At 43.4% G+C, this 12774-nt stretch overlaps 1 protein-coding gene across 2 annotated transcripts; it reads right to left on the minus strand.

The window, feature by feature from the left end:
• Nucleotides 1–272: 272 nt before the first annotated feature.
• On the minus strand, nt 273–12500 carry LOC124032371 (nuclear transcription factor Y subunit alpha-like). 2 transcript variants are annotated; one of them, XM_046344729.1, is made up of 9 exons: nt 12196–12500; nt 9709–9835; nt 7500–7646; nt 7123–7299; nt 5681–5786; nt 5220–5374; nt 4435–4608; nt 3781–3885; nt 273–1555 (listed from the first exon to the last, which is right to left on the minus strand). In XM_046344729.1, exons 2-9 carry the CDS (start codon nt 9784–9786, stop codon nt 1490–1492), a joined length of 1008 nt encoding a protein of 335 aa, XP_046200685.1. In that variant the 5' UTR covers nt 9787–9835; nt 12196–12500; the 3' UTR covers nt 273–1489. The 2 variants fall into 2 exon arrangements, with proteins under 2 accessions (XP_046200685.1, XP_046200686.1); XM_046344730.1 differs by lacking the exon at nt 12196–12500 and adding an exon at nt 10195–10548.
• Nucleotides 12501–12774: the final 274 nt, after the last annotated feature.

Genomic DNA, 12774 nt, shown 5'->3' on the forward strand with positions numbered 1-12774 from the left:
CTGTTAAAAGTGCTGAGGTACTGTGTGTGACCACTGGCCACCAATTACGTGCCTCTGTCACCTGCCGGGCGAGACAGAGGCGAGGAGCATCATTGGTGGCCACAGGTCAAGGTTCACAAGTATAGTTCTCTGTGACTGTGTTATCTACTGATAAAAGTGTTAAGATACATTGATAAATTCATCCTCACTCTAGAAGCTAAACAGGAGGAAATCCACACACTAGATAAAATATGATCTATGAAAACATACAGAACAAGAAAAGTGACTTCAAGTCAACGTAATAGAATTTAATGAACAGGTGAGCTCTTTGAAACAATGGTGTCAACCACAAACAAACACAAAAATGTTTTGGAGGACTGCTTCAGAAGAATATAAAATGTACTCTTCAAAAAAAAAAAAAGACACCCTAAAGTAAATCAGACAAAGTACACAGGTCATTCAGACGTCGTGTCAACATAAATGTGTCTATTCCGCTACAAAGAAGAAGAAAAAAAAAAAAAGTGATATAAAATACATATTCCCTGTACAGACAATAACTGGACTGGATATTGAAATCACATCTGAAATGCAAGACTTGGGGTCTCTTCCATTTCACTTCAGGAAGTAAACTGAAATGCAAAATGTTCCTCTACAGTTCTCTATGAGAACATTTTGAAATTGGACCCTGCTGAAAAGTGCTTACAAAAAAAGCGTTCTAACTAATATCCATTTGAGACAATATTTGAGATTTTTGGAGATATTATTATTATCAATATTTGACAATCCTTATGGACCAAGGCTGGGCTTCTATGGTGTTGCATGTTTCAACAAAAGACACATACAGGGCAACAATAAGTGTTCCATCATTTTGACACTTTTACAGCTGAATTTGTAAACAATTTTTTTTTGCATTTGTGAAACACACCAACAACAAAAACATTTAGCTGCTTTACGACCAAACAAAATGTATTCTGCAACTAACTACCAGCAGTTATGACTTAGTCAGCAAACATGAAGTCATTGACAGGTGGTATTATGCAGGTGAAACATCTCATCGTTCGTTTTGGTTTCCAGGACAGAGCGCTGCAGTCCCGGTAAATCTTAACTTTCACATCTTACTGAATACCTCAGGCACTGCAGCCAGTCACAGAGCCAGGTCTGGAAGACCAGGGCGTTGGGAGGTCAAGGGTTAAAGTTAACTCATAGTGACCCATCATGGAGGACACCAGTCATAGGGATATCATATTGTTGAGTATAGGGGCAAGAGGTGATGGGAGAATACAGGTTTATGTCTGCCATGGCATCACTACATACTTGTAGTTCTTGGATGAGTTTCCTCCTTACATTGTAAAGACCTTTGAGTGTCTGGAGAAGTGCTCTATCAATCCAATCCAATTACTATTATTCTTAGGAGATGAGAGGTGTAGCTGGGTGCTGGCTAGCTGGGTGGGGGAGGGGGGCTCAGAGGGCCTCGCCTGACTGACGGAGGGGTGGTCGGGGGTTGTAGGTGCTAAGAAACTCGGACCATCTGAGCTACATCGTCTTCTCCTGCCTGGGCGGCCAGCTCTGCCTGTTGCTGAGGAAGAGAAGGCGAGAGAGAGGAAGGATGAAGGTACCAGTCAACCTAAACATGTATCATTATTATTATTATTATTATATTATCATGTACATTCTATAACATCATGTACATTCTATAACATCATGTACATTCTATAACATCATGTACATTCTATAACATCATGTACATTCTATAACATCATGTACATTCTATAACATCATGTACATTCTATAACATCATGTACATTCTATAAATAAATAACATGTACATTCTATAAATAAATAACATCATGTACATTCTATAACATCATGTACATTCTATAAATAAATAACATCATGTACATTCTATAACATCATGTACATTCTATAACATCATGTACATTCTATAACATCATGTACATTCTATAAATAAATAACATCATGTACATTCTATAACATCATGTACATTCTATAAATAAATAACATCATGTACATTCTATAACATCATGTACATTCTATAACATCATGTACAGTGCCTTCGGAAAGTATTCAGACCCCTCGATTCCCCCACATTCTGTTTACGTTACAGCCTTGTTCTAAAATGGATTAAATAGCAATGAATCTACACACAATACCCCATAATGACAAAGCGAAAACAGGCTTTTAGAGATTTTAGCAAATGTATTAAAAATAAAAAAAAACAAATACCTTAGTTACATAAGTATTCAGACTATGCTATGAGACTAAAAATTGAATTCAGGTGCATCCTGTTTCTATTGATCATCCTTGAGCTGTTTCTCAAGTCCACCTGTGGTAAATTCAATTGATTGGACATGATTTGGAAAGGCACACACCTATAAGGTCAAACAGTTTACAGTGTATGTCAGTACAAATACCAAGTCATGAAGTCGGAGGAATTGTCTGTTGAGCTCCGAGACTGGATTGTGTCGAGGCACAGATCTGGGGAAGGGTATCAAAAACAATCTGCAGCATTGAAGGTCCCCAAGAACACAGTGGCCTTCATCGCTCTTAATTGGAAGAAGTTTGGAACCGCCAAGACTCTTCCAAAAGCTGGCACCCGGGCCAAACTGAGCAATCGGTGGAGAAGGGCCTTGGTCAGGGAGGTGACTAAAAACCCGATGGTCACTTTGGCAGAGCTCCAGAGTTCCTCTGTGGAGATGGGAGAACCTTCCAGAAAGACAACCATCTCTGCAGCACTACACCAATCAGGCCTTTATGGTAAAGTGGCCAGACGAAAGCCACTCCTCAGTAAAGGCACATGACAGCCCGCTTGGAGTTTTTCAATAGGCACCTAAAGACTCTCAGATTATGAGAAACAAGATTCTCTGGTCTGATGAAGCCAAGATTGAACTATTTGGCCTGAATGCCAAGCTTCACGTCTGGAGGAAACCTGGCATCATTCCTACGGTGAAGCATGGTGGTGGCAGCATCATGTTGTGGGGAGGTTTTTCAGCGGCAGGAACTGGGAGACTAGTCAGGATTGAGGGAAAGATGAACAGAGAAAAGTACAGAGAAAATCATTGATGAAAACCTGCTCCGGAGCGCTCAGGACCTCAGACTGGGGCGAAGGTTCATCTTCCAACAGGACAACGACCCTAAGCACACAGCCAAGACAACACAGGAGTGGCTTCGGGACAAGTCTCTGAATGTCCTTGAGTGGCCCAGCCAGAGCCTGGACTTAAACCTGATTGAACATCTCTAGAGAGACCTGAAAATAGCTGTGCAGCAACACTTCCCATCCAACCTGACAGAGCTTGAGAGGATCTGCAGAGAAGAATGGGAAGAACTCCACAAATACAGGTGTGCCAAGCTTGTAGTATCAGACCCAAGAAGACTCGGGCTGTATTCACTGCTTCAACAAAGTACTGAGTAAAAGGTCTGAATTCTTATATAAATGTGATATTTCATTATTATGATTTATTTTTAATTTGCAAAAATGTATTGCGTGTAGAACAAATTAATTAATTTTAGAATAAGGCTGTAATGTAACAAAATGTGGGTCAAGGGGTCTGAATACTTTCCGAATGCACTGTACATTACAGCATTTCCCATTCTAAAAGCTATTATTATTATTGTCATTATTATTATCATCTATGTGTATTTTTATAAAACCTGAAAAGACTGGCACTAGTAAGGATTCTTTAAATTGTATAATGGCAGTTATAGTGAGGAAGCAGCCAGTAGAACCTCAACTCATCCCCTCCTGAATGTCTGGTTGTGGTTCCCCTTCACCGGCTCTCTTACCAGGGCCAGGGCCATCTCCTCCCTCTCCTTGGGAGAGAAGAAGCGTCCTCCGTCTCCCCTCTTGCGCTGCATGGCGTGACGGTGACGGGACTCGTGCAGGTATTTCTGCAAAACAGAGACAGACAAATGTTAGTCATTAACAAAAATGTAGAAAATAGTCAAAATAAAGAAAAATAATCTGCATATAGTGGGGTCGCCATTTTAGCATCAGAAACTCCAGGATGAATGAACAGCAGCTCGCAATGTTTTCATCTTCGGTATGCTAGGAACTGTTTATGAGGAAACATTCCCCGACCGACCGAGTCTTACCAGAAGCCACTGTTCGGGTCATTTGAAATATTGAGAAGACATCTGGTTGAATAGCAGAGTCAAGTGTTATGAGATACTCTCCTCATTGTTGGGAAGGGACCTTAAGTAAGCATTTCACTTAGTCTACATCTGTTGTATACTCACTCTCCTCATTGTTGGGAAGGGACCTTAAGTAAGCATTTCACTGTTAGTCTGTTGTTTACGACACATGTGACAAATAACATTAGATTTGAAGCCCTACCCTAACCCAGGCTACTCACCCTCCTCTCTTTGGGGATCTTTCCCTCTTCCTCTAGCTTGGCGCAGGCCTGTCGTCACACACTAACACTAACCCAGGTTACTCACCCTCCTCTCTTTAGGGATCTTGCCCTCAGCCTCCAGCTTGGCGCGGGCCTGTCTTCTCTTCAGGATGCGATGGTACTGTTTAGCGTTGACGTACAGAGGTTCCTCCTCTAACATCTCAGCCCCGGGTAGAGGGATACGCTGCATAGCAGGCACCGCACCTCCACTAGGCATCATCTAGCAGGGAGAGACAAACACAAACACACACATGGCATGTGCCTGACAAGAGACAATTCTTTCCAATAAAACACCCCCATACCATAGAGATTGTGTAATATCTAATTCACTGGCAAATACCTTACTGAGTCTAGGTAAGAATGATGTGTGTGCGAATTCATTTTGGGCTCTAATAACCAGGAAATGACACACTACAGCCTCTGCAATAACCAGGCAACGGCACACTACAGCCTCTGCACACTACAGCCTCTGCAATAACCAGGCAACGGCACACTACAGCCTCTGCAACGACACACTACAGCCTCTGCAACGACACACTACAGCCTCTGCAACGGCACACTACAGCCTCTGCAACGGCACACTACAGCCTCTGCAACGGCACACTACAGCCTCTGCAACGGCACACTACAGCCTCTGCAACGGCACACTACAGCCTCTGCAACGGCACACTACAGCCTCTGCAACGGCACACTACAGCCTCTGCAACGGCACACACACTACAGCCTCTGCAACGAACAGGAGATAACAGACCCGCTGATCCAACCCCCTCAGTGATCTAGGTAACAGGATGTCTGGGTGTATCTGCGGGGGGTGGGGGGGGGGGGCCTTACCATGACCATGCCACCGGTGTTCATCATGTTGCCTGAGACTGGCAGGGTGACGGTCACGGTGCCCTGCTGTCCACTGTTGGTAGTGGTGGTGTTGGCGCCCCCTGTCTGTACCATCTGGGCCCCCGTCAGACTGCCTGCTGGGATGGTGATCATTCCTGGGGAGAAAAAGGCTCCTTATCACCACCACCATCACCATTACTATAGTCATCAGATTGACATTTCACTCACGGCACCAGCAGGTACAGTATGTGACGGCATTTAACTAACATCTTTTGAGAATGTACAGAACGTATATTACTGGAAGTGTGTGTGTGTTTTGTGTGCGTGTGTGTGTGTGTGTGTGTGTGTTGCACACGTTCGTATCTGTGCAAATGTATTGGTCGTGAACATAGATTTGCAGATGTTATCACAGGGGCAAATAAAGTAAATAAAGTGTGTGTGTTTGTGTAATGTAAACAAACCCTGTTGCAGGACGGTGCCGTCTGCATTGACCGGCTGGTAGACGATGGTCTGTCCGTCAGCCGTCTGCGCCAGCTGCTGGCCCTGCTGCAACTGGATCTGCTGGCCCTGTAGGAACACCCCGGAACACACAGGACTGGGTCATATATGACTACAGGTAAAGTACGTAGCATGAGCCTTGGCTTGTGCGAACTGGAACGGCTCATAGGAGTAGGAACCCATCTCCTGTTGCTGTAGCGTGAGACAACTTGATGTATAAGAACAGGACCTTACACACACACACACACACACACACACACACACACACACACACACACACACACACACCCCCCAATTTTTTACATCTGTGTGGGTAACGGATGTGAAACCGCTAGCTAGTTAGTGGTGGGGCGCGCTAAATAGCGTTTCAATCGGTCACGTCACTTGCTCTGAGACCTTGAAGTAGTGGTTCCCCCTTGCTCTGCAAGGGCCGCGGCTTTTGTGGAGCGATGGTTAACGATGGTTCGAGGGTGACTGTTGTTGATGTGTGCAGAGGGTCCCTGGTTCTCGCCCGGGTATGGGCGAGGGGACAGTCTAAAGTTATACTGTTACATGTGCAGTTTGAAGGGAGTTGCTAACTAGCGCAGTTGCCAACTAGCATTAGCATAATGACTGTCAGTCTATGCTAGCAGATAGCGCAATGACTAAGTTTATGGGTAACGCTAGTCAGCATTGGCTCACAAAACGACCTCGAACTTCCTTCTGGGGAAGTAGATAGTGGGCTTCGTTGCCAAAAATCCAGAAGATTCCCTATAAATAACGCCTCAATTGGAAAGGAATTACAGAAAGAGCCACTCCTGACCCTACATACAGGAACACACAGTACGGGGCCACTCCTGACCCTACATACAGGAACACACAGTACGGGGGCCACTCCTGACCCTACATACAGGAACACACAGTACGGGGGCCACTCCTGACCCTACATACAGGAACACACAGTACGGGGCCACTCCTGACCCTACATACAGGAACACACAGTACGGGGCCACTCCTGACCCTACATACAGGAACACACAGTACGGGGCCACTCCTGACCCTACATACAGGAACACACAGTACGGGGCCACTCCTGACCCTACATACAGGAACACACAGTACGGGGCCACTCCTGACCCTACATACAGGAACACACAGTACGGGGCCACTCCTGACTCTACATACAGGAACACACAGTACGGGGCCACTCCTGACCCTACATACAGGAACACACAGTACGGGGCCACTCCTGACCCTACATACAGGAACACACAGTACGTGTGTGTGTGTGTGTGTGTGTGTGTGTGTGTGTGTGTGTGTGTGTGTGTGTGTGTGTGTGTGTGTGTGTGTGTGTGTGTGTGTGTGTGTGTGTGTGTGTGTGTGTGTGTGTGTGTGTGTGTGTGTGTGTGTGTGTGTGTGTGTGTACCTGGTTCTGTCCGGCTGTGATGGCTTGTTGTGGCTGTTGGATGATGATCTGTTGGGTTTGACCCTGCTGTCCCCCGAGCTGTAACATCTGTCCGCCCTGCAGCTGGATCTGCTGTCCCCCTAGATGGATCGTCTGGCCGTTCTGCAGCTGGATCTGCTGTCCACCCTGCAGCTGAATCTGACAGTGTAACATGGTCAGATGATAGCTTTGTGTTCATAATATCATTTCCAACTCCTGAATCTGGCTCAAAGAAATATGATTACTAGAATGGGAAAAGCCACTAAGACCACTGCAATTTGACTGCATCCTCATTGAATGGGTTCTACTTAATATATTTCTATGTTTTTCTTTTTCTTCTTCTTCATTCCATTCCTCACCTGTTGTAGTCCCTGTCCTCCAGACACAGGCACTTGCATGATGGTCTGTCCCTGTCCCCCACCCATAGCCTGCACCATGATGGGTTGCCCTGACGACGTGATCAACTGCCCTCCGCTCACCTGCACCATCAGCGGCTGACCCTGGACCTGTGTGGGGAGGGGAGGGAGGGGTGTGGTTAAGTTCATTGCTTTATTTGTTTTGAAATTTGTCAATAAAAATTATCCTATGTATAGCGTCCTATAAAGTAACCGTTTCATGGCTTAGCGAGAGTTCCATAGAATGACATGCCATTCAGGCGTATGAATGGACATTTCTGACAAAGCATTATTGATTACAGGAAATATAATGATAAATACACACACACAAATACACACACAGAATGGAGCCAGCTCTTCGAGTTGACACTACGCGGAAAACAGAGTCAAATACGATGAACAACAAGATGGCCCCGAATTATTGTTTCCAAAATGTTAATACCTCCATTAAAAAGGAGTTACAACGCAGTTCAGAACAGCGATAGCCTAATTAGCATGCTAGCGGTGGTCAGGGCACTGAGATGGGTGGGTGGACGAGGGTCATGCAAGTACACTGTGACGCTGAGTGACAGTCAGGCCGGCGGTCACACCACTACCTGGAGTGTCTGCAACTGCTGGCCAGAGGCCGTCATTACGGCCGCCTCGGTCTGCAGCTGCACTGCAGTCACTGTGCCCTGAGCCTGCAGACAAGGCAGCATACAAAGTTGGATCACTCTGAGCAAGGCGAGGAACAGAGTCGCTCATCTTGATCACATCACCGAGTAGATGTATTTGGGGAAGCAAGGCGATGTTGATATCAGTGATTCTGCATAACAAGTGACGCCTCGTCCCAGAGAGGTGTAACAAGAGACGCCTCGTCCCAGAGAGGTGTAACAACAGACGCCTCGTCCCAGAGAGGTGTAACAAGAGACGCCTCATCCCAGAGAGGTGTAACAAGAGACGCCTCATCCCAGAGAGGTGTAACAATTGTTTGATAATATAAGCAGTATAATTGCATTTCCATGTAAAGTCTCACATGAGCAATAACAAGTGAAATTCACCAAATTGCGAGTCAAATGAAAGCTAATATATATAAGGCATATATTCATTTCTTTTTAACCACTTTCCAACCTAAAAATGAGGACTAAACAAAGGCTTTGATTTCTGGTCAAACAGATGAAAAAGAGCCTTAGAAAACTAGCATCCAGCATTATACATCTAGCATCTAGCATAACATTTAGCATCTAGCATAACATCTAGAATCTAGCATAACATCTAGAATAACATCTAGCATAACATCTAGAATCTAGCATAACATCTAGCATCAAGCATAACATCTAGAATAACATCTAGCATCTAGCATTATACATCTAGCATCTTGCATAACATTTAGCATCTAGCATAACATCTAGAATAACACCTAGCATAACATCTAGAATAAAATCCAGCATAACATTTTTGGGTGACCCGACCAAATTCACATAGAAATGTGTGTTATAGATCTGTCATTCTCATTGAAAACAAGTCATGAGGTGGTAGATCAGTTCTGTGTGTGCTATTTCTATGCTTCCCATTCTTAAAAGTTGCGTTTTTTGCATCTTTTACTTTCGGTTTTTGTACACCAGGTTCAAACAGCTAAAGATACAATATTTTTAGTTATTGAAAATATATTTCCCAGCAGTTTAGATGGTACAATGAATCTCTACACTATACATGCTTTTTGTGTCACATGACCTGAAATTAGGCAAACTACTAGAATTTCAGCAACCAGGAAATGGCAGTCAATCTTAGAATAATTTTAAAAATTAAAATTCTAGAAGACAATCAATCACAGTGCCAATAATTGCTTCTAATACACTCGAGGTATGTACACTACATGACCAAAAGTATGTGGACACCTGCTCTTCGAACATCTCATTCCGAAATCATGGGCATTAATATGGAGTTGTTTCCCCCCCCCCCGTTTGCTGCTATAACAGCGGTGTCATTCGATTATTGCGGACTGTTTGAAATTCAGTGTATTTGACCTTTTAAATTGTATGACAAATTTGATTTAGAGGTCAAGATATATATTGTTAAATCCCCCATAAACGTTAAAAAAAAATCTAGATATGATTTTAAGGATCAACTGATTTAGAGGTTTGAACATGAATGAATTCAAACCAGCAGAAGCTCATAGTAGATAGTTACCCACCTGTTGTTGTATCTGTCCATTGGATGTCTGCACGACTATCTGCTCCCCAGTCGAGGTGGTGGCGGTGGTGTACTCCATGGTCAGCTAGTCACTCCCTGTTATTATCACTTCCTGTTATAGCCACTTCCTGTTAAGTACAGAGTTTTGTCAATAAAATGTGAAGCAGGTTGGGGATGTCAATACCAAGGTTATGGTCACAAAAGCAATAATAGCCTATGACAGTGTTTTCCCAATATTAATTTAGCAGCGGAGGCCTCATTGTTGCCACTGCTGCAATTTTTAAAAATGTAGTCATATATGTTTCTGCCAAGACGTTATTTTAAATTGATAGTTGTTGGCTCAATGACTGGAGGTCTATAGGAACAGGTAGCATGTAATTGCTAACGTTAGTGGCAATGAAACACCATTTTCCAACAGCATGCTAGCAATAGATAGAACAATGAGCCAGATATTTCACCGGAAAATCCGGTTGCCGTTTCCACTCACCACCAAATATGGGGATGAGGGGAAGCCCAGTGGCCAGCAGTGGGAGAAGATGGACTTGGGTCGACATTTAGCAAATGTTCTCCTCAATTAAATATTTTGATGTCAATGCAGTTTTCAAAAAGTGGACTACATTTTGTAGACTTTACAAAAGTAAAAAAAATTTTTTTTTAAAGGATTGTTTAAAAGGAGTGCAAGGGTGAATTGAGTTTTTGCACACGTGCACTTCACAGAGTAGGCGTTCTCTGATGGAAATGTGCACATAAAATGCTAGAAAATGCCAAAAAGATCTTGCTAGCTCGTGCTTGGCTCTGCCCACCTCCGTGCTTGGCTCTGCCCACTGTGTTTCATTTCATTTTAAATCCGTCAAGCACAACGTGACTTTTATCAATATATTTGCCCCCCCCAAAATTAGATGCTAAAGTGGCTGTCAAAATTAACTAAAAATGCCATGAGGACGAGACTGCCGAACGGAGGCAAAGGTTAAACAAAATATCTGGATTAACTATATACATTTTAGCTACATGTAGTAATGAATAAATTGGCCCCAAAAAAATTAAATGGACAATTCTGTGAACTGTAGTAACAAATACAGTGTTGATCAGATGAAGCAACATCAACAATAGAGAATATGTCAATAGAAAGACCCTTGGTAATAACCAGGTCCAGAGTATGGCTGTAGTTATGGCTGGGCCCAGTAGAAAGACCCTTGGTAATAACCAGGTCCAGAGTATGGCTGTAGTTATGGCTGGGCCCAGTAGAAAGACCCTTGGTAATAACCAGGTCCAGAGTATGGCTGTAGTTATGGTTGGGCCCAGTAGAAAGACCCTTGGTAATGACCAGGTCCAGAGTATCTGTGGTTATGGCTGGGCCCAATAGAAAGACCCTTGGTAATAACCAGGTCCAGAGTATGGCTGTAGTTATGGCTGGGCCCAGTAGAAAGACCCTTGGTAATAACCAGGTCCAGAGTATGGCTGTAGTTATGGCTGGGCCCAATAGAAAGACCCTTGGTAATAACCAGGTCCAGAGTATGGCTGTAGTTATGGCTGGGCCCAGTAACATTTTGGATAAAGTCCATAGAGGGGCACTACTCAGTTTACATGTTGATGTACAGAGTAATTAAATCCTTTAGCAGCATTTGGTTAGGGGTGAGAAAAAAAATACTGCTGCAACAAGAGTGCCTAAACATTCAGGATTAGCATTTAGCCACAGGTGGTTGAAAAGTGTGTTTCATAAGGAAACTATGCATATATTGTCACATTAAAAGGAGGAAATCGAAGCTTATCCAGCCTGAATGGAGAACGTTTTAGATACGAATGTATTGCCGGCTGCATACAATGCGTTTAGACAGCAACATGAAACGACTCAGCATCGCCATCTGCCGACCATAGGATGCAGAATGGCCTGCATACAACAAACACCATGCAGCAAATCAATACAAAAGAAAGCTACATTTTGTCGAAGGGCATATTGTTGCGCCGAGTTTTGTCTCGTCTTTGTTCTAGCTAGTTAACCATTACTGTAGCCTACCAAACCTTCAGTATTTGTTTGATACTGCTGCTAGCAAAACGTGTCGCTAGGTACTGTACACCGCTAACGTTAGTTAGCTTGAAAAAAAGGCGGAAAATATGATCTTAGTTAGCTAACTGGATAGTTTACTAGCTAGCAAGTAAAACAACTACGATAGTCTGTAGAAAGTCTCACATGCTGAGCGGAGGCATGTTGGAAATGCATGTATGTTTGGGTATAACACTGGCTTGATTACAAAAAAAAAACGACACCATTAATTATTGGCTTCATTCAAACGCAACGTTGCATTTATCGTGCAACTCTTATCTCGGTCACGCCAGTTGACTAGCAAGCAAATTCGTTTCTATTAACACCACGCTGAAATCATTAATAAGAGTTCGTCATTTAAACATTCGATTCCTGTATTTTGTAGCGTTTAGTAATTTGGTTGGTCAATGACAAACCAATCCGTGCCTTCAATCGGACTTCTCTTACCGTGTCTCCGCTGTCCGGTATCCCTCTGATTGGCTCCAGTACAGGGTTCTAAAGCCCAATCACCAAAGTGAGCGAACAAAATGGCGCAAATGGACAAAAAAAAACAACAGCGATGCCGAAGAGACGCATGTGATCTTTTAGACGAAGATTGACGAAAATGGCCGATCTGTCACCCGGTATTTATTTTAGTATGTCATCTCTAACAAGCGTTACCACTGCATAAATTCGTTTATTTGTATGCATCAATATCAATGCATTTAGGAAAATAATAGTTTGTGGTCTGGTATTTTCGACCAAGTAGAGACCTTTTTAAAATGTATTTTTATATCCCGCTCCAGTAGATGGCAGTGTGTGCAGATGTAGACTGTAGAATGTTTGCGGAAGTGCCACATTGTTTCCACGAGATAAGCAAGCATAGCCAGATATTTTTAAACAAATTATATTTATTTGGTTCAATAACATTGTTAATTCCGTCTATCCATGTTAGCTAGACACCTGGTTGTTGAACACGTTGTGATATGTTACATGGATGTAAATTAGCGGAAAGGAGTATGCACTAGATATCTAAGGCGTTCGGCT

Source organism: Oncorhynchus gorbuscha, linkage group LG03 (genome assembly GCF_021184085.1).
Source record: "Oncorhynchus gorbuscha isolate QuinsamMale2020 ecotype Even-year linkage group LG03, OgorEven_v1.0, whole genome shotgun sequence".
Classification (NCBI taxonomy): domain Eukaryota; kingdom Metazoa; phylum Chordata; class Actinopteri; order Salmoniformes; family Salmonidae; genus Oncorhynchus; species Oncorhynchus gorbuscha.